Source organism: Castor canadensis, chromosome 6, assembly GCF_047511655.1.
Source record: "Castor canadensis chromosome 6, mCasCan1.hap1v2, whole genome shotgun sequence".
Taxonomy (NCBI): Eukaryota; Metazoa; Chordata; class Mammalia; order Rodentia; family Castoridae; genus Castor; species Castor canadensis.
In genome coordinates, this window is record NC_133391.1 from 71031599 (window position 1) to 71057304 (window position 25706).

At 36.1% G+C, this 25706-nt stretch overlaps 1 protein-coding gene and 1 pseudogene across 1 annotated transcript; both read right to left on the reverse strand.

The window, feature by feature from the left end:
• Window positions 1-9483: 9483 nt before the first annotated feature.
• LOC141424293 (ovomucoid-like) lies at window positions 9484-19197 on the reverse strand. Its single transcript, XM_074077862.1, has 4 exons — window positions 19176-19197; window positions 18640-18713; window positions 15235-15365; window positions 9484-9544 (listed from the first exon to the last, which is right to left on the reverse strand). The coding sequence occupies exons 1-4, from the start codon at window positions 19195-19197 to the stop codon at window positions 9484-9486; spliced, it is 288 nt and encodes a 95-aa protein (XP_073933963.1).
• A 1024-nt stretch (window positions 19198-20221) lies between these two features.
• LOC109698588 (protein FAM204A pseudogene) lies at window positions 20222-21072 on the reverse strand (annotated as a pseudogene).
• Between the last annotated feature and the right edge of the window lie 4634 nt (window positions 21073-25706).

The window sequence follows — 25706 nt, forward strand, 5'->3', positions numbered from 1 at the left end:
CTGGGGATATGTTATACACCAGGCCTGCAGAGATGATGAGGAAAATCTGTGTTGTCAAGATGGTGGGGAGACACTAATCTACAAAGAATAGTGAAATTTGGGAAGTCCTGCCACAGTGGAATGCCAGGTTGCCTAAGCAGCACAGAGGAGGGGCACTAAGTTCAGTATCTCTGCAGCTACTCTTTATTTGTTCTTCCTCCCCAGTGGGCTTCTGTGTCACTACTTCTCAGTCATGTCTCTGTTTGGTCATTGTGGCTCTATCCTGTATGACACAAATTCAGCTTTTCATTGTGTCTGTTTTGTTTTTGCTTTTGCCTTTGCATTCTTTTAAAACCATGATATATCAATCTACAAGTCATTTAAAATACATTGCCACATTTAATCCTTTGAACACAGAAGTATCACTACATTTTGCGTGTAAGGCAGCTCGTGTTCAGAGAGGTTAAGTCTTTTGCCAAAGTTCACACAGCTAGTATATTTCAAGGAATTGTGAAACCTGGGCTTTCTGACTTTAAAGCCCGTGTTCCTAATTACTAAATTATTCAGGATATGAGGTGATAACTCATTGTGAATTTGATTTGCATTTCTCTGAGATTGGTGATGTTGAACAACTTTTTGTATACATGTTGGCCAGTTGTATGACATCTTTGAGGAAATATCTATTAAGTTCCTTTGCATAATTTTAATCAGGCCAATTGTAATTATTTATGGGTAGTCAAACTTTATTAAAATAGCTTAACACTTCTGCTCTTGAAAAACATTATTTGCTAGCAAGAATGCAAATGTGAGGGCTGGAGGCATGGCTCAAGTGGTAGACCACCTCTGCCTAGTAAATACAAGACTCTAATTTCAAACTCCAGTACCACCAAAAAAATAAAGAACGCAGATAAGCCATTTTTCTACTGAATTTCACATTATAGCCACTGTAATTCTCCATGCCTTCATCTTCAGGGGTTTTCCTTGTGTTTTTTTTAAATGATAGTTTTAGAGTTTCAGATCTTACATTTAGATCTTTGATCCGCTCTGAATTGATATTGGTACAGGGTGAAAGACAGGGATCTAGTTTTACTCTTCTACTTGTGGATATCCAGTTTCCCAACACCATTTGTTGAAGAGGCTATCTTTTCTCCAGTGTTTGTTTTTGACACTTGAAAATCTTTTTCCATCCTTTCATACTAATTCTATGTTTGTCTTTGCCAGTGAGTTATGTTTATTGTAGCTGAAAAAATTGCTGGGTCTTATTTTTTAATATAATCTGCCAGTCTGTGTCTTTTTTTTTCAAAGAATTAGACCATTAACATTCAGAGTTATTGAAAGGAATATAGTAATTCCTGCAAGTTTATTGGTTTTGCAGTATTTGATTCTTTACTCTTCATTTTCTTATCTACTCATTTAGTGAGATTTATTCTTTCCTGTATTTTCATAGCTGCATTTAGCTTCCCCTTCTATGTGTAGGATTTCCTTAAATATGTTCTGCAGCACTGGCTTAGTGGTCATGAATTTAGTTTTTATTTATCATGGAACAGTTTTTACTTCCCCTTCAATTATGAAGGAGAGCTTTGCTAGTTATAGTAATCTATTTTGGTAGTTATTTTCTTTCAGGGCTTGAAATATTTCACTTTATGCCCTCCTTGCTTTTAAGGTTTCTGTTGAGATATCTGTTATTTGCCTTTGTAGGTGACTTGGTACTTCTCTCTTGAAACTTTTAAAATTCTTTCCTTGTTCTGTATGCCTAATGTTTTAATTATGACATGGAGAGGTTCTTGGTGACCATCTCTTTCTCAAGATTTGGGAAGTTTCTTGCTATTGTTTTATTGAATATGTTTTCTATGCATGTAGCTTGCACGTCTTCTCCTTTTAAGCCCATAATTCAAAGGTTTGGTCTTTCAGTGGTGTCCCAGCTCTTGAACTTCCATTGGTACTTGCTTAGGTTTTTTTTAATCTTCATTTACACATTCTAACACATTTACTTTGTCTTTATGCCCTGATGTTCTGTTTTCAATTTGATCCAGTCTACTGAAGAGGCTTTCAGCTTAGTTTTTATTTGACTTACTGAGCTTTACATTTCTAGAATTTATCAATTTGATTCTTTTCAGAATTTCTATATCTGAATCTATTGAATTCCTCTTTCACATCCTGCATTGTCTTTTTTATTTCATTCAGCTCTTTATTTGAATTTTCTCGGAATTATTTCAGACATTTATTTTGTGTCCACTTTAATTTCATCATTCTCATAATTATTTTTTTGAATTCTTTGTCCGAGATTTTGTCCACTTCAGTATTGTTAGGGTTTGTTACTGTGGAATTATTGAGGTTTAGAGGAGTCATGTTGCTGTCTTTTCCTTTCATATTTCTTGTGTTTCTTTATTGGGATTTTTGCATTAATGGCCAAGTTGTAGGAAAGAAGTTTTAATTACCAATAGTGTTTCGGTTCAAATGTTCTCAATATTCAGGACAGTGTAGTGGTCAAATTCTGGTGCTATTTCTTACTGCTGGACTGGTAGTATGGCTTACTAGCTAAGTATTCACCCATGTACTCAGGTCCTGATCCCTAGCACTGCTCAAGAGGATACAAGAAATCTAGCTATAGTCTCTTGTAGAAGAGTCCATTGTCCTATTCTGAGCTGCTTTCACTATAGAAGCTTCTCTTCCTTGAGTACTGGGAACTATTGCTGATTGCACAGAGCTTTATAGCCTGTGGGTTGAGCAAGTCCCTACTTGCTTCACAGCCTCCCCGTGCCCAGTTCCAGTTTGCATCCCCAGGGGTGGCAAGAGTCCAAGCCTAGGGCCAACATCAAGATGCATCAGAGAGAGGGGAGAGCAAACAGAGCTTTGCATTTTGCACTGGCTAGGGAAGAACTGAGGAACCTGTCACTTTGCTTATTGGTATCAATGCTTACAGATCCTGCCCAGCAGTTCACCTCCCGGTAGGGAGGTGGAGGCTCTAGAAGTCTCATTCAGAGAGTCTGGTCTTACGGCCTTCAATCCCACCTGGCAGCAGACATATAGGAATGAAGTTCCTGAAGACATGTCTCAGTGCTTTCAGAACCCACCTAGTAGTTCACTTCCCTGGGGGGGAAAGGAGGCTGTGGAAATCATGTGATTTGGAATGCCTGGGAGTGAGGCCCTTAAACTCACTTGACAGCAATCACATACCAGGATGCAGTATGGAGGTGGGCCTCAGTGCTTTCAGACCCTGCCCAGAATTTCACCTCCCTGTCTGTGTATGTGTGTGTGTGTGTGTTTCAGGGGGGTGGATAGCATGTGATTTGGTGGGGCTGGACTCAGGGCCCTTAGTCCCACCTGTCAGCCCTCACATGCAACCAGGAGACAGGCCCTGGAGGCCGAATATTTTGCCAGTCACAGGTTTAGTGCTTTGTTCCTGCTATAAACTCAGATCCTCAGGTGATGAGACTTGCTCCTCTCCAGGCAGGGTGGAGCCTCCATCCACTGTGCCCTTCACTTCTGAAGTTACCCTGTTGCTTGAACGTTACTGCAGAACTATGTCAGACCCTCTCCTTTTCCACAACCATCTCTGTGACTGTCTCCCACCCAAATACTATGGCCAGCTGTACCAAGACTCTCTGTGCCATGATTATTCCTTGTTTTCAAGCCCCCAAAGTATTTCAGTCTCAAACAATAATCCCTCTCTCAAGGTGGTATCTTGATATAGCTTTCAGAGATAAGGCTAGCCTTCTGTACCAAAGCAATCTCACCAAATCCCTGTACTTGCAGATGATTTGGGCTTATCATGAAGTAGAATTTTCAGTCTGTCAACAGGGCATCTGGCTTACCATGTGTTTGCATTTTCAGCTTCCACTCCCCATCCCAGGGATCTGGGGACAGGGCTTAGAACTGTTTGCTGGTTTTTCTTTATGATTTTATGCTGTCGTGATACCTCTTAAGTGATCCCAATGCTCTTCCTCTCTCTACTCAGAATATACTCTCTCCTGTGTTACCTGTCTCATCTCATTCATGTAATCAAAACAGTGGATTGTACTAATCCATCTTCTTGCCCCACCTCCTTTTGTTTTGTTTTGCTATTTAGTTTTAGAAAAATATACTGTTGATGGGAGCATAAGGTACATCCTCTGTGGAAAACTGTTCCTCAAAGTTAAAAATAAAACTATCATATGATCCAACAATCCTACTCTGGGCATATATCCAAAAAAATTAAAATCAAGATCTAAAGAATGTCTTCACTCCCATGTACAATGCAACATTATTTACAATAGTCAAAATACGAAAGCAGCTGAAATGCATATTAAAAGATGAATGGGTTGGGCATATATCCAAAGGAGTATAAATGAATATACAAGAGTGATACCTGCATAACCATGTTTATTGCAGCTCTGTTCAAAATAGCTAAACTGTGGAATCAGCTGAGGTGCCCCACAATGGATGAATGGATGAATGAATAAAGAAATCTCTCTCTCTCTCGACTATTATTCATCCATAAAGCAAAATGAAATTATGTTATTTGCAGGAAAAATGGATGGAGTAGAATCGTGTTGAGTGAGCTAAGACAAGATCAAAATGCCAAATATCTCATATTCTCACTCATTTGTGGAACTTATGATGATGATGATGATGAAGATACTGGAACATGAATGTAAAAGGAGAAGTGAAAGTGTCTAAGGAGGGGATCAGTAGGAGGAGGAAAAGGGAAAGGAATGGATACTGAGGAGTGAAGAGGACCAAAGTACGCTATACTACGCACACGCACGTGAAGACAATAATATGATACCCATCGAACACTTTGAAAAGGAGAGGAGAAGGGAGAGAAGGGAATGAGAATATGAGGGAGCAAACTTGTTCAAAGTATACTGTACATATGTACAGGGTTATCACAATGAAATCCCCTTGTATTATTAATGTTTACTAAAATAAAATAAAAAATTGAAAAGAGGAATGGGTAAAGAAAATGTGGCACATATGTACAATGGAATTTTATTAAGCCTTAAGAAAACAGGAAATCTTGCCATTTGTGACAACATGAATGAATTTAGAGAGGCCATTATGTTAAGTGAAATAAATCATTCACAGAGCAAATACTAGGTAATGTTACTTAGGTAGTGAATCCAAAGTATTGAATCTCACAGAACAAAAGGGAGAGAGAAATGAGTAGGTATTAGTCAAAAGGTTTAAACATTTGGTTACTTGAAATAAATTTAGAGATTTCTACAACGTAGTGCCTATAGTTAACTACACAATATTGTACACATTAAAATTTGCTGAGAGGGTAGATCTTAAGTTTTCTTATCACAATGATTTATAATAAAGTAGGAGGAAACTATTGGAAGTGATGGAAAGGTTTATAGCATAGATTGTGGTAATAGTTTTATGGGTACACACTTATCCCCAAACTCATCAAGTTAAACACAAACAGCATTTTGCATGTCGGTGATATCTCAATAAAGTTTTTTTTAAAAAAACTTTCAATATCTATTTTTGCTTAAACTTTAAGCCTTAAAGAATACATTTGCAACTCGTTACTCCGTTCTCAGGTCCAATATATAAAGGTTGCAGCCTACATTTTCAATTGTTTTTCCTTTACAAATAGCACGCTTCAATTAAAAACAAGACTGCTTGTTTATCCTCACATACCCTACAACTCTCCAGCCCCAGAATGCATGAGCAAGTTGCCCTTCTGTACGCAGAAAGTGAATCAACCTCATTCAGCTAGTAAAAGGAAAGAAGAAAAATATCAGTGATAGACCTATATAGGTAAGTCTAATTCTGAGCAAAATGTTTCAAATGTAACAGAGAGGAAACAGTTACACTTTTTTTTATGAGCCAGCTACATTTTGAGTCTGACATGGTTTATTCATTCAAGTATTTTCTGGGTGTTTGCTCTGGCCTGGGCACCACCAGGTACAAGGAAATTATTGTTTTGAGAAGTGTATATGTTTCTACATTTAGTTTTGTGGGTAGAAATGGAAAAATCTAGAAACCACACAGGTGAATCAATTTATCAATAATAGGTACAGTTTTGCTGACTGAAAGGATTAATAAATGAATAGATAAATATCATATACTTATTTTTTTTAAGTACTTCAGTTGTTGAAAAATCTTCCTAAAGACTTAAATATCATAAACCTATTAAACTTAAAAGTATGGCAAAAGACTTCTCAAAATGCCAATAATTTTTAGTATTAAGGACATTCTTAATCTTTCAACTTAATAGTTCAGGTTTAAATAAAAATTCAATTAAATTTAAATTTGAATCAGACTCATCCATTAGATTCTTTAATATTCTGTAGTTTCTTAAAGCATGGAAAATACTGTAAATGTTAATTATTCATAGACTTTATTTTCGTTTTAAAAACAGGGATGCAGAGCAAGAGTTATCATGAGAACACAAATGCCCTGGGGTCCTCAGAAATTGGAAATACACCAGACTTCTCATGGTTTGTGGAATGTGAAGTTGAGTCCTTCTGTCTTGGTATAAAAGAGTGTTACTCCTGAAGATTGAGATATTGGGGTGATATTTCCTGACTTTTTTTAAAAACAAAATGCAGTGTTTGAGCATCATAGCTTATGATAAAAGCAAGCAAAAAATGTTAACTATAGTAAGGGAAAACAGCAGAGAATCAAGCTTGGGACAGGCCTGTGGAAAAATCTTAAGACTCAGAGGATGAAATTATGGCATATAGACCATAGTGTTAAAGCACCTGTTGGTTTCCTGACCTGAATTTATTTTTCTTTATGGTGGTAGCACCTTGACATTCCTTTGGGGGAACAGTCTTCTTCTAGTTCATAGACTTGGACTGACCCATTCCTGGCTTCTGCGGGATCTTATAATTCAGTTCATTTCAGTGAGAGTGAAGTGTGCATGGGACTATAAATAACTGTTGGAGGAATGAGCCTTTTATATCCACTATTATAATAAGATGCATGGCTTTTGTTTGAAGATTTGGAAAAGGAAAGCTGTATTCAACTAAAATTGTAATTCTAGAGCTGACAGGGTCTACCTTTGGGAATGGGAGTGGGGTAGAGTGGAGAAAGCTTCCTTGAGAATAAAGAGAACATTGAGGAAAGGGTAGATGGATCCCAGAGATGGACAGGAAGATTTCTTGCAAAATTTGGGGAGAACATTGATGCAGCCATGCCTGACTTCAGAGATTCCTTTGGAATTTTCAGGTTATAAAAGCCATAGTATCCCCTTGCCTTTCCACTTTCCTTATTCTCTTTTTTCCTTCAGTCACTTTGGATTGAATGAACTGTACAACTGGGGCTTCTGACCAGTACTGGACATGATAGAGACAGTGTTGTACTTCCAAAGAAGTTCAAGCACAAGAAGTGGTTTCCCCACTAGATGGTGTAGTTCACTCATTGAAGTAGGAGCAAGTAATGACAGTAAATGCTGTCATTCACTGCCAGAGACCTGTTGAAATTGTGCAGTATCAGCAGCAGAGCTCACCTCTCTGAGAGGGTCTCTATTGGAAAGACTAGGAGAGCAGTCAGATGATTGAGGCATGCTACAGCACAGGGAAGGGCACAGTATTAAGGTGCTAGGTGGAGACTTCATCTCAAGACCCATGAAGCTTTTGTCTTAAAACAAAAAGGTAAGGGAAGGAGTGTCAAATAGGTGTTCCCTTCCTAGTGAAATATGTTGATTAAATATGCATGGATTTCTGTGTTGAGATTTTGAGGCCATATCCAGCTTAGTGGAGTGTGCTGTCATTGATTCCTGACACCGGTATAGGCATGGGAAGAAGCAGGAGAGATGTTTATCATAGGAGCACTATGGGCATTTTGTATGGGTCAGTTCTTTACTAAGCACAACTGTCTAGTGAATTGCACGGCCATAGTCACTGAATGCTAGACACTGGGACAAGTAGAAATCAAGTCCTCCACAAGTGTTAAATGCCCTTCTAAGTACAGTACTGATCCATTTGAAGATTATTGTTAGACAAAGAGTGACTGGTGTTGGATTTTACCTGAGGATTTAACTAATGCTTCTTAAATTCTTCAAGACTAAAGGGGAGAGTTTTTTTTTTCTAGAGTACAAGACCAGATTGTGCTTTTCATCAGTTGGAGGTGGGAATGAGAATGAAGTGTGTCCAGCAAAGAGAAGATGCTTATGGTGGTAGGAAGGGGGTTGAGTAGAATATGATAACAAGTGATTAATATTCATCACTACTAATTAACAAAAAGAGAAGAGGGAGCCTCCACTGTGGGGAAAAGGATGTCTTGTTAAACATCTGTGTCACTTGGGGCACCCTCATCCTGTCTTGGAGTTCCATTGGTCAGGATGTCGTTTTTGTATGACAGTTCTCAGGGAGTTGGCTTTCTATCTCTGACTCTACTGAATAATATCAGCCACCCTAAATTACTTTTGGAAACAGATAGCATATGAGTCAATGAATGAATAATAAATTAATAAAATATCATTGCTACTTAATTTAAGAGTCCATGATTGTCCATTTTCATATTCTTTATGCTTTTGTAAATGTCCCTGGAGAGAGAAATGAGAAAAAAATGGCTTGAGCAATAAGGATGGTGTTTTGCTGCTTTCAGGTATTGTGTCATGCCCTCCATCCAGAGACCACCAGGAACACAGAAACAGTTTAACAAGTTGGGTTTATTTTTTCATCACAACCTTAGAGAACACATCCTGGGAGCCATAAGACATGCCAATAAGAGGGCTTGAAGAAGACTATTGTAGGATTTGGGATTGTTAGGTTCATTTTGAGGACGATTTAGAAAAGCTTGGCTTTGGGTTGGATACTCTCACAAAATAGAAGTAATCCTGTAATTGACTATCCTTAAAAATCTTATTTAGTAGGAAGCAAGATTAGCCTAAGGCTAAAGTAGTAATTGGCGAAGAAACAGCAGTCATTCATTGTTAGTCTAGATAGGGGGCATTTGGCATACTGGGCTTACTTAGGTAATATTCATGTTTGTGTATGTTCATACATGATTATGGAGCAATGCTGTCTTTGTTGTGATTCATCATAGTGACAGAGTGGCTTTGTCAGATGTAAATGTTCTGTAAATGTTCTTTTATCTTAAGAGGACATCAAGGTCCATATGTAAATAGGACACTAGCCTGTGTCAATGCCAAGGTCAGCCCCTGGGTGTCATGGGATATTTTTCTTACTCACATTTTATCTTATTGTTTAATAATAATTTGTTTTCTTGCTTCCTTCTCTGGGTTGTAAATTACAAATGCACAAACCCATTTTGATTGCTTCCAAAGACCAAGAGTCTAGTCAACTTTCTGAATTTCATAAGAACTTAATAATTGGGAGTTACTCAAAGTCTGGGGTTACTTTCTCTTCAGCTTTGCATTTCTAGAATCAAACATAATGCTCACTTATGTCATTAAACATATCTCAAGCCAAAGAGAAGCTTTCCATAAGATAAAATTTATTGAATAAAAATAAAGTAATATAATGAATTCTGCTTTATCAGGGAAAGATGATGCTTAATTCATATTGTTTCACTCATGATGAATGAAGGATAATCACGCCATGCTCAAGAGATGGGCTTCTGGCATATTCCATGGTATTGAACTTTAAGAGTGTGATTCAAAGCTCTAAGAGAAATTGAAATAAAGATTTAGAGACCATTAGTATGAAATGTACTATAATAGTGATTTTAAGGGAGGGAAGGCCTTTATTCATAAATTCCTGACTTACAAAAAGCCCATACCTACAAAGATTTGTCTCCCATCTCATTTCTCCTTCCACTGTGCATAATCCTCTGCTGTGTAATCAGAGTGAATAATTATAAGTTATTGAGATATCCTGAGAAAATCTTTTCACTTTTCTGAATCAAAATTACTGTCTCTGTAAAATGACCATGATTTGGGTACCCACTGAGATATACTCTTGTGAGTCTCACTGTGAAAGTGTTCAGGGGGTGAGTTCCAGTATAATATGTTTGATATATTGTAAGAACTTTTGTTAATGCCACAATGTACCCCAGCACAATTAAAAATAAATAATTATTTAAAAAGAACAAGATAAACAGAGGAGTATGGAAAACATAAGTGAAAAATTCTTGTCTTCAGCAGAAGCATATTAACAACAGCAACCAGTTACTTCATTTTACACTGAATTATAGTTGATGCTCTTTTGTTTGTAAATCTCATGCTAAAGTGGTCCATTTATAAAGTTCATAATAGCCACATAAGAGCCCCTTTTTTCTTTTTCTTCCTTCCTCTTCCCCCCTTTCTTCCTTCCTGTACTTCTAGTACTGGGGTTTGAATTCAGGACCTTGTGCTTGCTAGCAAGTAGTCTACCATATAGGAGGTACTTGAAATGATAAAAACATTATTCATTTTCTATTTTCTATAAATACATCCTATCTGACATTAGGTGAGACAATTAACTTTGAAGTTATTTCTTTTTAAGTGTAAATATAGCTTCCCTGCCTACTGTGCAGTTTGGAGTGAATCTTTTAAGAGCCCTGTTTGGGAAAGCACTTTAAAACAATTGTATGCTTATAACCATATTGTTTGAGGCAATAGTTTGAAAATAATAGTATCTTTTAAAAAATTCTTCCCCAGTGTCTAGAATCCACTGGACACTCATTACATACTTATGGGACAAATGAGGATCAAACCCAGAGCCTCACACATGTTAGGCAAGGAATATACCACTGAGTTACACCCGTAGCCCATGAAATTGTTATGGAAAAATTCTAGAATTCTGTCCAATATAAAGTTCTAGTTTTGTGGCAGTATTGGGGCAAATATAAAATCCTATTCATGAAGATAGCATTATCTTATTTTGCTCCACTATGTGCAAAACTCATGGGTTCTAGGAGTCAAGTTCATGGATTTGTTTTTGATTTCTCTCTTTATGACCTGTGACATCTTGGATAAGTCCCTACATCTCAGGAAGCTTCAATTTTCTTATGTGAAAAGTTGGAGGTAATAGCTACCTACTTTGTAATATTCTTTTGAACATTGAATGAGATCATTCCTATGTAAACCAAGCACAGTGCCTAGTATATAATTAAACAGTAGATTAAAATCATGCATATTTATAAGTTTTTAAAAGATTATCAAATGTGCATTTCTTTTAATATTTTTTATTTCTGTTTATACATAATAAATATATCTTTAAAGTCTGTTTATGCCATATGCACACATTAATCTCTTTTTTCATTTAACATTAGGTCATGGTTATTTTTAGAAAACTTGATATGTAATATGTAGTGGGCTTTTTACAAAATCATATATGTGGCTGAGGATGTAGGTCAGTCCTATAGCACTTGCCTGGCATATGTAAGGCCATGGGTTCAACCCCCAACACTGCAAAAAATAAATAAATTAAAAAAGTCATATATGGCTTAAAAAGGACAAGTACCTAAGCAAAACATAAAGCCAGAAATCTTTGGATGCTCAGATGGATCAACCTTCTAATTGTCCCAAGATGCAGAAACAAAATATGGACAGACCCTTAACTGGGACCTGGGCAATGGAGGGAGGCACATTAGTATTAAGGTATGCTTGGCCCCCTCACTTTGTCAGGAATATGACCCAGCCCTACCAGTGGAATGCCTTGATAGTCTAAGAAAAAAGTAACTGCAGGCTAAAGGAGATAAGTGTAAAAGTTGGAGTGTCAGATAATTATTAACTGGGAGCTACCTCTGAAATGGAGGCATAAGAAGCAGAATGGATCTCTCAACTGTCCTGCCATCAAAAGAAGATGGCCAGTAAGATATTGGTACCAAACATTAGGGAATGTCATGGACAAGGATATTTAAGTCACAGCACCACAATGACGAAAGGAGCACTTCCATGTTGTCCTGTTATTGTCTGTTTGGGAAACAGAAACCTTAGAAAATACTGGATTTCTTGCCAGTACAGTGAGCATTGGAGCATTGATATTTACAGCATTACCACACACAGTAATGCAATTGCATTCACTAAAGTTTTCCCAGGAAGTATTAATTGTAGATGTACTAAGAAGTTATTGAAACTAATACTAGAACATTTAATTTTTTCCCAGTATTTTCCTAGTATTTAATTTTTCCTAGAATTTTACTCTCAGATCTGTTATGTTGGGCAGACATGAACATTATTCTTTGAAAACTTTTAACATTTCTTAAGGATAGGATCCAATGTAAAAATGACCAAAACCCATAATTCCTAATTTTAAAAGAATAGTAGAAAGAATACAGTAATAAAGACAATATTTTCTGTTAAAAAGACATATAGATTAATGGAATTGAGCATCAGAAATAAACCGCTATATTTATGGCAAGTTGTTTTCAACAAAAGCACTAAGACAATTCAAATTGGGAAAGAATTCTCCAACCCATGTTGCTGGGATAACTGGATATCTATACACAGAGCAATGAAGTTGAATCTCCTACCTAACAACAGAACAAACAACATAAAAATAACTTGCAAGTGGACCAAAGGCCTAAATGTAAGTTCTTAGAATAAAAAACATAGAAATAGGTCTTCTATGACCTTGGGTTAAGCAACAGTTTCTTAAATATGATACCACAAGTTGCAAGAATGGTAGATAAGTTGGACTTCATCAAAATTAAAATCTGCGCTTCAAAGGGCGTCATTGATGAAAAGACAACCCATACAGTGTGAAAATACTTGAAAATCAACATGTGATAAGGAACTTGTAACCCGAATAAAGAACTTTTATAATGCAACAGATGATCTGATGAGACAAATGAAATGATTAGAATGTCAGATTTTTGAACAAGCATTTCTCCAAAGAAGATATATAAGTGGCTATTAAGACCCATGAACAATACCTATTCCTAGTCATTATGGAAATGCAAATTATAACCATGAGATGCCACTTCACACTCATTGGAATGTATCATCAAAAAGATGGATAACAGCAAGTGCTAGTGAGAATGTGAAGCCACTGGAACTCTCAATATTGAGAGTGGGATTACACAACATTGTGGTTGCTCTGAAAAACCACTTAGTGGTTCCTCAAAATATACCATTTGCCATAGCAATTCCACTCCTAGGTTATTCCCAAGGATAAAATATGTTCACATAAAACTTTATATATGAATGTCATAGCAACATTATTCACACTAGCCCAAAGTGGCAACAACCCAGTGTCACCCAATGGATGAAAGAGTAAACTATGGGCAGAGCTATGTAATAAAATACTATTCAGCCATAACAAGGCACAAAGAAGTGGTGTTTTTTACAACATGGATGAATCTTGAAAATGTATACTGAGTGAAGAAAACCAGAAACAAAAACCCCATATTATATGTTTGAACTTATAAAAATTATCTAGAAAAGATTAATCCATAAAGACACAAAGTACACTAACAGTTTCCAAGTAACTGGGCTAAGAATTGAGGAATGTAGATTTCTTTTTACTGAAAATCATTCTGAAACCAAGTAGTAGTGACGGTTCATGGCTCTGTTGATAAACTGAAGATCATTAAATTGAATATTTTAAGAAGATTGGAATTTTGTATTCACCCTGGTATTAAAATTAAAATCCTAAGGATAAATTTCTAGCCTAGACTGGTTGTTTTTATTTCTCTGAAACCTTGAGATCCTAAAGAAAGAAGTAGACGGTAGATTTGAAGAAAGGATGAAGAGCTAATAATAAATTTGGTGGTGGTGGATGGAGGGGAAGCAGTCATCTATTGAGGTTTTCTTTTCTTTTTTTTTTTCACTAAGGAATCCCTGTGTATGATATGTAATTATCATGACCACCATCTTAGAAGTTTAAGACATTTTTGGTGGTACTGGAGTTTGAACTTGGGTCCTCACACTTTCTATGAAGTCACTCTACCACTTGAGCCATGCCTTCATCCCATTGGAGGTTTAAATTTGTCATGGTTTGAGGTTGTTGTACTGATTGAGGATGGTTATGGTGTAGATTATGTGGTTTGAGTGAAAGGAGTCAGTAAATATGGAAGGGGCTAAACTAGGGACAGCAAATTTGAAGGCATGTTGATAGTAGAGTGATAACTATTCTGATCTCCCTGTTTTATTTTACATCTCTGAGAGTTTCTGAGGAAAATGCTCAGAACCAGGGAAATTGGGATGGTTGTTTCTCTAGTTGGTAGCAACAACACAAGGTCACTTCGGCTGTTATTTACTAAACCCTGCTATGTTACAGGCACTATCTAAGCCTTCTGTATGCATTATGTCTTTCAATTGACCTCTGAGATTATTACTGAGGTTACTATATGTCCTAAGTCATATAGTTTACACAGAATGGCTGACATTCAAATCCATGTCTATAGGTTTAGAGTCTTCACTGTTGACTTAGAAGACTGAGCCAACTGAGCTATAAAATTTTCAAAAATTTGGTGGTTTAAGTTTATAAATGAATTTTATACCCATTATTATATTCATTCTTCCTAAGAACCACCTGAATTATTCAGAAATACTTATTGGGGGGCTTAGATGATGGTGATGCTGTGTTAAATCATAGAAATTCAGCAAATACCTACTTTTCTAACATCACAGAGCTTACATGTGACAACAGGAGAGAAATAAACAAAATATTTGGAAATAATAATTTTTGCAAAGGAAAGAGAAGGGCATTAATGTGGAAAATGTCAGAGGTGATTTATTCTAGTTGAATGGTCAGAAAAGACACCTTGGGAAGATACATTTGGATTGAAACTCAACTGATGAAGTACTGGCCATGTGAACAACATGGGGAAAGCATTCTCATAGGGGAGCACATCTTGCCTGAAGTTCCTGAAGCATGAAAGGGCATTACATGTTTGAAAATATCAGAGAGGTGAGTAGGTATAGATGGAGCATATGTAGCAACTGAAGAAGAAATACAGTCTCGGGTTTCCATGTAAGAACTTGAGGTTTCAGGGATTATAAAACTTCCTAATATCAGTCAATTACAGAGGGCAGGATTCAACCTAAGTTCTGATCTTAAGTGCCAAGACTTCCTGGTGTAGTCTAATCTTGCGCAGGGTGATGTTTCTTACAGATATGGCATTCAAACATTTTGCAAACAGAACCTTTTTAACACACAGAATTTCATATTGAAACTAATGGTCAAAGCAAATGAAAGGTGGTTTCTACTGTAAATTTGAAGGTGGGATTCAGAGTCCCATCTGTTTTCTCCTTGTCATCCATACACATCCCTTGAGTTCAGCCAATGGAGCAGCAAATCCAGTGACATCATTCTTAATTTACAGAATCATATCTTGAGTTCATACACATTTTCCAAAATAGTAAATAGCACTTACACAATAGACTCTCAAAAGAGGGTTCTGGCTGGGATTGGTGCTTTCACTTACATGTTGGCGAAACAGTACACGCAGGAGTTAGGATATGTAACAGTATTAGAAGCACATACTGGGCTGACTCTTATGGAGCATATGCGTTTCTTCTGTGCAAGCTTACTTCGATAATAATCGCATGAAATGACCTAAAACAAAACTCACAGGTCAGACCTTCTAACCTGAAATAATTCTCTCTCTCTCTGCTCTCAATCGGTCTCAACCCCACTGGGGTTTGAACACTTGCTACACAGGCACTCTACCACTGGAGACAAGCCCTTAGCTTTTTTTTGCTTTAGTTATTTTTTTAGATAGGGTGTGGCATTTGCCTGGGCCAGCCTTGGACCTCAGTCCTCCTGCCTGTGCCTTCCATACAGCTGGGATCACAGGCAGGGGTCACCACACCCAGCGTGCAATGATCTCTTAATGATTTCTCATTTGGGGGTTGGAGAGTCTTATTTTGTACAAAAAGGAAAAATGACAAATTGATTTTTTAAACCTTAGGTATCAAAAGTATTCTATGCTTTGTGCATGGTGATGTACACCTATAATCCTAGCACTTTGGAGGTGGAAGCAGAAGGATCACAAGTTTGAGGCCAGCCCGGGATACATAGCAAGACCTTTAACAAACACACACACACACACACACACACACACACACACACACACACACAAAATAGCTATGTTATATCAAATTTAGCAGGCAGAGCCTTTGGGATTACCACTTGATAGTATAACTGAGGCTGTGCAGACCATATCCTACTGTGTAATGTAGGCCTGCAACAGGAAACCACTTTGGGATGTTAAAAAATGACTATAACAACTGGAAAGGACTATGAACACTGTCCAAGTGCCTCTGTCATTTTAGTTCTTCAAAGCCACCTTCTAACTGTAGTGTTTAAAACAGGACACCCTGCCATCCTACTCGGTATTGGCTATAATTTAATCCTCTGGGGATTAGGGTTCTAGAATAGTCAGGAGCTACCAGGATTAAATCTTCTTAAAATTTCCCCATTTTATTTTGCTTTCATCAATTCCACCAGAATTGGAGTAAGCTGACCTTAGAGGATTTGTGAATATTAGAATAATTGATCTACAGGGGGGAGGGAGATTAAGAAGTTAATGAACATTACATCACAAAAAGATTGGAAATGCACTAACCACATTTCCTTCTCCAGTGGTTCAGATCACAGTAAATCCATATATACATATATATATATATATATATATATATATATATATATATATATATATATATATATATGTAGAGAGAGAGAGAGAGAGAGAGAGAGAGAGAGAATATTCAGTTATTCTTTTGTCTATAAGCCCTCAATGCTCCCATTACACCAGTGTTGCCAAACTTCAGTCACTTGGTTCATAATTTATTCCAAGTTCATGTGCCATTTTTCTTTAAAAATATTTTTCTTTAAATTGGCTCACTTTTTAAACTTCTCTGACAATGATGGATTTGTCTTAAATATCACCACTGGATTTGATTTTGTATTCTAAAACACTAAAGAAAAGCTTTAATTATCAAAATAAAAGATTCACTGTCATATTAAGTAAAATAACCACACTATTAAAAATATTCAAATTACTCTTTGGGAAAAACTGTATCTCTCATCTCCTCTTTTAGCGATTAAGTATACATGATATGTTTAGGAGGGCTTTACTAAAGAACTGATGCTTTGGTGGTATCATGACATGTGCAAATGACTTTTAAGATTGAATGTATGGGAAGGATACTTAGAGGGAATTATATACACAAAAACACAAATATGGTATAGCATAGATCCCAAATAGTTCTCATTAACTAGAATCTAGGGTGAAAGAAGGCTGTTCTTTTAGGGGAAAAGAGCTGGGTTAAGAAGGGTATTGTAAAGCATGCAGAAGGCTTATCTTGAGGACACTGGGAGTTGTTGCCTTAAGAAGAGAGGTCTCATTCAGATTTATGTTTTATAAATTTCATTCTGAGTATTAGAGCAGAGGTTGGCAAGCTTTTTTCTGTTAAGATTCAGGTACTGAATATTTTACAATGTTTAGGCCATTTGGCTTCTGTTGTAACTATTCAACTCTATTTTAGTCTGAAAGCAGCTATAGATAACATGTGAACAAAAGAAACATGTGCTTGTTCCAAGATACAGGTGGCCCAACTTTGCTAATCCTCAGTAAAAGAGATGAGAACCTGAAGAGATGAGAACCTGAACCTGAACAAAAACAATGAAGTTGGAGGAAGGATTGGCTTAGACTAATAGAAATTCTACAAGAGTAGAAAAATTATATAGGAAGTAGCAAACTTACCTTAAAAGAATCCCCAAAAACATCTGAAATAAAAATATTTAAGAAAAGAATCAAATAAAACAATGCAGTGTTGAAATGTGAATAGCTAATTATAATTAGTTCATTAAGTAATCACGTATCAAAGAGCAACCATAAAAATCATAGCTTAAGTCAGTTCTTCCTTTACACAGGACTTATTCAGAACATGGTTACCAAATATTGTTTCCTTCCTCTCCTCATGCCTGGGATCCTCATCATCTCATATGGGAATTGAACCATAGCCCATTCTTGTGTTTAATGTTGAACTTAGGCAGAAAGGGTTAAACTCAGTAGTGTCATCCACTGCTGGGCTGCTCAGACTTTGTGTAGACCTATCTCAGAGAAAGGTGTAGTTCTTCCTAGTCATCTTGGTTGCCTGCTAACAGAAATCATAGATACCTTCCTACATTTCTGATTATTGCCTGTTCTACACTCTATCTGCTCATAAGGAAGCTTATTCTTTTGTATAAAATCTCTACATAGACATCTGCTTTCTCCAATTATTAACAGCTCCTTTTACCTTCATATTTTACATTGTATTATGACAGCCTTGACTTCTTTCAGCCACTGCTGTAGCTGAGCCTTTTCACTTCTCCCTCTACCTGTACCATTTAGTTGACAAATTCAGATTTATGTCATTGGCTTCTCTTGTTGTTGTCACTTTGTTGGAGTTAGGAAATGCTTGTGTGTGTGTGTATGTGGGGAGTATGGGAAAAATAATTAGGAATAAGAGGAAGAGGACTTGAAATTGATTATCAACATAGAAGATCAAATTACTTGGCACATACTGATTACAGCTCTAATAAACCATATCTTAAAATATCTCACCCAAAATTGTCTATGACTGAGTTTTTGGAGTATTAAAAATCAGAGTCAACCACTGATATCCACTGTAGTAAACTGAAATAGTAAATTATCTTTGAGAAAAAAAAATCCCTACATGTAAACAGCAATTAGTTTTGGCTTGCTACCTCCCCTAGAAGATACTATCCGTTCCTCCCCCAAGGTTCTTTGTTAAATCCTTACATGAGAAGCAGCCAATAACCAAAATAGCCAGGAAGAACATTTTTGTCTTTTCCATCAGGAGAAGTGGAATTCATCTACCTGAAGTCCTTCAGTCAGGAGTTTACTGTCAAGCTGCTTAAGACTCAGATGTGATGCTCCAATGGCGATGGCCCCTTTATGAGAACCAGAGACCCCATTATGATGTCAGTTTTTAAGTCATCTATTTACATGTGACATCAATGGAAAAGTCATAGGTCATCAAAGACATCCAGGAGAAAATTCTTCATTCTTAATAGGCTGTACAACAATGGTAGTATAACATAATTTAATGTTTTGTTTACTGCTATATTATTATTTGTTCCATAGATATATACTCTCCTTTTTTAACTATAAGAGGAAGAAAATGTGAAAACAATTAACTTAGAATGAACAATTCTGGGGATTTTTTTTCAAAATCTACATGTTTGCCTCCTATACCTGCTTCTTCAACCTCAGGATTCTGACTCAGTGTGTCCAGAATAGAGAACTGATAGAATAGGAAGCACAGAATTTGCACTAAAGAGCTAATTTTCTGGATACTGTCTTCCTTTATTACTAAAGGCAATTTTTATGTGTTGTTAGAGCCATGTCTTTACCCCTTTCTGTTACCACACCCATTCCTACCTCCCTAGACATAGTCATATTTAACATAAAACATTAAGTAACCATGGAAACTCAAGGGTACTTTGTGTTCTTTCTGTTATATAGCTTACATAAGATCACTGATTCTACACTGAAGATTGTATTATGGCCAGATGCAATGAGGCTTAATTCATATTGTTATCAAAGTGAAAATGTGAGAAAATCAGGCCTAGATTTTAAGGATAGGAACTTTAACAAATAAGATCTGCTCTAGATTTTCCAGGGACCCCAGGTTCTTCTCAGTGTTGGGGTCTGAATAACAGAAATGGATTATTGTAGAACTGATAGCTCTTTCTTATGTTATCTTGAGTTACAATTATCTGTTTAATACAACTATACTATATTCTCTTCTCATAGTTTAAAAAATTACATGGCTGAGAGATATTAAGAAAGACATTTCCAGATAGAATTGAATTTAAATCATCCTCCAAATACTACATTCCATCTCCCTTTTAATTATTTCATTTGAAGGTTTATAAAATTAATCAATTGCTTTTATTATCTTATGTTTAAGCATCAACTCTACTGCCTCCAATAATCAATGATTGTTTTATAGCATTAAAGTAATTAAAGTCACTTATAAAAACAGTAGCAACTGAGACTTTTTTGTGCTTATGACTAATCCATTACAAACAAAAGCCAATCTTAAAAACATAATTCAGAAAAAGTGCAGTTATACCAAGAACAGGTAAGAAAGTACAAGACTATGCTGTAACAGATGAGAAGCAAATTGATTTCATACTGTAGGTCTATATAAATGAGTAAATAATATCTTCTTCTTTCCTGTTTGTAAGCTTAGATTTCTTATACAAATAACAAAATAGATGCCTGTCAATAGAATGGACTCCAGAAAAAGTCTGAAAAGAGTTGATAACCAACTCCTGAATTTTATGCTTATGTTTCTACTTCTACCAATTTCCTGACATTTTTAATGTGTGCAGGAAAATCTTTTCATTAAATTAAACATGCAAGTCTACAAGCATCTTTAAGAACTTTGTGGTTACATATATCCCATGTTACTTTTGGCTTCCCATCTCTCCTTCAAACCCCCATGCCAGTTTCTTCTTCTTTCCAGCAGCCCATGAATTTTCAGCCTCTTTTTTGGCTTTTACAAACTTGTGGCTGGCAATTGCTTTGGCAGTTTTTACACCAAGCTCTCATGTAGCTAGCTGATCGCTGAGTTCTTCAGCCTTCTTAGCATCCCACTTCCCCACGGCCTGGACTATCCTCTTCTCAAGGCCTGACTTGTCAACTTTTTTCTTTTTCACAGGGGATCAAATCTATCATTTGTTCCAAAATACTGAGTAAGCTTCTTCCACTGAGTTTCATGTGAGAACTGTTCACTATGAGATTCTTTTTCATTCTTCAATTTATCTTTTTTGGAACAGTTTTCCCTCTGAATCTTGAGGTTGGGTTTTCTGTTCAGAATGCTTTTCATGCAATTCTTGAAATTTGTCCCAATTTGCAATTTATGGATATTCCAGAATGGTACCCTTCATATGCATTTGTGTAGGTCTCTTTCAGATTTTGATCCATCTGCTGAGAAGTCTGAGACTTCTGGTTTCCTACTGGTACCATCCTCTTCCTTTAAGTTCAGTGTGAGTTCTCTAGTGTAACTTCATCTTCAGAATTTAACTCAACTTCACTTTCATTTAGATTAGGAAACAGCAGCCCACTCCATATCTTTTTTTCAGGGAGGAAGCAGTCATCCTGCAGCCATATTAGGATCCCGTAAACATCCTTATGGTTCTTTCTATAGAGCAATGGGTTAAAAAGAAAATCTGATTCAGGAGGCTTAGTTCTCACTATGTGTCTACCGATTCTTGGCAAGATATGTAAGCTGTGTCTCATTTTAGGGTTTCAGTTTCCCACCTATGAAATAAAGAGCTAGCTATCCTAGAGAACTTTTTCAAATTGTAAGGCATAATCTCCAGACCACTTAGGAGAATATTCTCTGCTCAGACCATATTTGGGATGGGGCATTAACTGAATGTCACACTTGGCATGGGATTCTGTAGAACACCAAGACAGTAAAAGAGCTGGAGGATAAGTGTTACAAATGGGTAAAATATATAGTATAGTTTACCACGGAGAAGTACAGGTTCAGGAAGATATGAGAGTGTCCTTGAATTTCTTAGGGCTTTCAAGTAGACAGCCTCATTTTCTTATCTCCAGAGGATAGAACAAATAATAGCTAACATTTGCATTATTTCTCATAATATAAACTGTGAGGTGACAATTGCTAGTAAGTACTATTTGTATCTCCATTCCACAGATGAGAGGACTGAGGCAAAAAGGGTTAGGGAATTTCCTCAAAACCACAAAGATAATAAGTAATAACTCAGACATGGGAAATCTGGCTCCAGAGTTCTCCAACATAACCACTATATTATTCAACACTGTGGCTCAACATAACGAACTTACTGATGATGAAGACTATCCTATTCATCATTGCATCTTAGGTTCTAGCCCAGAACCTGGCACTTTGTGCACCAATAAGTACTTGCACAAAGAATAATGTGAATAAATAATTTTCTGAACGTTCAAGATACTTAACACTGAAACAGACTGCACTATTGAGGCCTGAATTCCTCATCTTTGGGGATATTCAGAAAGAAACAAAAGTTGAATTATAATATCTCAGAGATATGGATTAAGGCTTCTACATGAATGGAAAGTTAAAGAATATCTTGTTTCAAACTCTGTGTTTTCAGAATTTCTTTACAGTCATAAAGCTGAAAAGTATATTCACCCATTTGTGAGATGACAGCATCTCAGAATTTCAAGGGCAGAAGGCAATCAAGAGACAGGTGTTACCTGGTAAAGACAGTGGTGGTAGGGAGCTGTACACCAAAGAGAGACGTAAAGGACAATGAGACAAGAGGAAAGTGCTGTTCTCATGCTGCCAAGGTGATCAAGGACAGTGAGATAGAGGCAAGGGACATGATCTGGTTGTATCAGCAGACCCCCCTGCACTTGCATTATACTGAAACAAGATATTCTACATTGATTATTAAATTGTCTCCTAAGCCCAAGTGCAATTCCATAATGTCAGTAATCATTTCTTACATTTCTTTAAATTCTCCAATTACATCCTTTGGAAATTTTCAAGTAGGAAACAGCAGTATGAAAATGCTGGTTAAACTCAATTTTTGATTGACTATCAAACCAATACCAGACATGACTACCCAGCTGTATCACATCTTTGTAACTACAAAGAACACTCAGTAAGAGCAGGGAAAATGTCTAGTCCATCCATTGTTACATCTCCAGAGCTCTTCAGACTACTAGACATTTAGGAAGCCAATAACTTTTTGTCTGATGACTAATACATGCAAGCATTTCAAGAATGATCAAAGCACCCTCCTTCATCTCCAAAGATCATTTAACTAAATCTGAGTAGAAGACAAATTTTATGCATGGCTTTAGGGATCTTATTTTGAAAATGTAACAAAAGAACAGAAAAGACCCATTGGGACATACAGAACATTATCTTGGTTCTCTTTTTAGACAGTTCAGACCAATCCACTTGGGAAAGTGGAAACAGTCAAGGAGTCCCAATGCAGGCCAGTTCTCCATGTCGTACTTCAAGGATGTTAGCAGATTCTGGTAAAAGTACAGTCAGTTTTTAATGATAAGAAGCCAAAGCTACTACATATGAAGACTTTTTCTTTATTTTTTTCATGTTTCAGTAAAGAATCTGCATGAATAAAATAAACCATGAAAAAAAAATTCCTTAGACCCTTTGGTCTACTGATTCATACTATTACTCAAGACAGAAACTTCTAGCAGAAATAAACTCTATACTAGCTTATTAGTCATTATTATTTAAGTATGCTCCCCAAAATACAACTTCCATACCAAAAATTTCAGAAAGAATTTCCTTTAGGTCCATTTTTCTTAAGAAGCAATCAAAGGCAGATATGGTGGCTCATGCCTGTAACCCCCGCTAGGGGTAACATCTTTTTGAAGGTGGAGTCAGGAGGATTGTGACTTCCAGACAAGCCCAGCAAAGGTTATTGAGACCCTATCTCAAAAAAAAAAAATGGCTGGGGGCATGGTTCAAGTGGTAGAGCACTTGTATAGAATGCATGAGGCCATAGCTTCAATTCCCAGTAAAGAAACACAAACTTCTTTAATAAGCACTTCACCTTTCCAATTATAAACATTTAAATTAATTAGTATTCAACTCATGGAGAAAAGAAAAAAGCAAATGACAAATGCTAATGCTATAACCAATGTTTTAGCACTGCATTTCACTATTAGGATTCAGAAAATGTGTCTCTACTTGTGAACAATTTTAAAGGGAATGATTGCAGCCCAAGAATATCATACTGACTGACATAATGTAACAAAGAAACATATCTTTCTAAATTTACCATATTCAATTAATATTCTTTAGGCACGATTTTATTTTTGTTTTCAGTGAAGTCAGAATAATTTGGAAGCTTTTATTATGTATTATAATTGTTGGGGGAAGGGATCAGAGGGCAAGATAATGTGAAAAAACTTCCAGATATATTTTATTCATGTTTTCTCTCATGATTAATGCATTTTGTAAATGATTAAAATCATGGATATGTACTTCTGAAGATTTGGTTTTAGTTTTATTCTGTTTCTTGATATAGTGCTAATGTGTCCTTAAGGACCTTTCGACTATTTTAGTCTATATAGTAAGTTCTACAAATCCTCCTTTGGGGCTTCTAGTACTCTAAAACTGTCTTAGATTTAGCTAAGCACTTATAAATCATTTGTCAGTTTTTAACATATTGAACAAAAAAATCAGGGCTCTTTCCAGCTGTCAGGTCTGTTCAGGAATGTGTTGTGCAAACTGAAATGAAATGAATTTCCTGTCACAAGAAGTATTCAATATGGATGGCAGACAACTTGGTGGGCTTTCTGGGGAAAGAATATAAGCAGCAGATTTGAACAAGGAACATTTTATGATTCTCTGGGTCTTCGTAGAAACCAGCTTACGCTGTGAGAAAAATCATACAATCCATCTGAAAATCCTGAACATCAGCAGAATGATATTCCTTAGAGCAAATATATGACACATTAAAATCCAAAAATCTCCCAAATGAAGTTTATTTATGCAACTTAAATATAGACAAGAAGCAATTTGTATGTTTACCATGGGAATAAAATGTGAATTTTTGAAATTAGTTTTACTTATAGGTTCATTGTCTTTGATATATAACTCTTCTAGTGGCAGCTGATATGAAATATTTTTATTAATTTATTTGAACTATTATTAGCTGATATGGAGTAGAAGAATTTAGGTTTTTCAATTAAATCTTGCTGACTTTAAATTTAAAAATCTTGCTCTTTTCTATCTTTTATGAAACAAATGATAGAGTAAGGCTCATGAATTACTAAACTTGTCAAAGCTCTTGTTCTTTGTCTATGAAATGTGAATATACCCAACCTCATCCTTTTGTGGTGAGGAATATAAAAGCAATTAATCATGGTTAGTACTTAGTGAAGTATAAATGGTAAGGGCTAAATGTTAGTTATTATGTTTGATTTTGCCTTTAATTATTCATCCAGATGACTATAATTTCTGCATACATTTTTTACTATCTCATAGTTTCTAATTTGAATTTCTAATTGATTGCTGAGCACATCCACCTGAATATTCTGCAGCACCTTTAACCTTAGTGTTCAAACTGTAGGTCAGTTTCTTCCTCTTGACCAGATTCTTCCTTTTATTGACTCTTCTTTGACATGTTGCTCCCCTGCTATTTTTTAGGCACTGAGATGAGTACAGGAATTACATGAGACAAAATGCTGGCCATGGAAGAACAGTAGAGACAAGAATGACAATATCTCTTGAAAATGGAAAGAAACATTAAACATTAACTATGAAAGACTGGAACACACTGATGTTACAAATTTTGCAGTTACTTTTATAGAAGACTGACTGAGAAGTAATAACATCATCATCTAACTGATTGTCTAAAACAAAAACTTTAACATCCTAAATATTTTACTCTTTGAATATTTACTTTGCCAACTCAGTTCTCTTACTGAATTTTGTCTCCAGTCACATTTGCCCCATGTTATCCTCCTGTCACTATTCTTCTCTTCTCTTTCCTTTTCTTCTCAGCATCTGTTCACCTTATAGCTAAGCAGAGACAGTATGGTGTAATGGTTAAAAGTAGAGATTCTGCTAGAATTTCTGAATTCAAATTTCACCTCCTCAAAATTGGGCAAATTACTTATTTTTTCTGTGACTTTTTCCATCTGTACAATGGGGTAAAGTTTCTATCTTCAATAGTCACTTTGGATATGAATTTAATTTTTTTGCATAGAGTACTAAGGAGAGTAGCTGGCATATAGAAAAAGCTACATATTTCCTTGTAAATATTTTTATTACTTTTGTCTGCAAAGTGGTTTTTTTAAAGTACAGACATGCTTAGCATCTACCTGTTCTGATGCTGGATCTATAAGATGGAAGCTGAATGGCTCAATACTGTACAGGT

Bases quoted from the DNA above. Each gene is read 5' to 3' on its own strand.
- LOC141424293 (XM_074077862.1), bottom strand. From the start codon at position 19,197: ATGGGTGTGGTAACAGAAAGGG. The intron at 18,714-19,175 runs GTAAAGACATGG...GTTCTCATAAAG, and splicing joins GGGTGTGGTAACAGAAAGGG to GGGCCATCGCCATTGGAGCA. The intron at 9,545-15,234 runs GTAAGTGAAAGC...AATTTCTCTTAG, and splicing joins GTGTACTGTTTCGCCAACAT to AGCTTTGAATCACACTCTTA.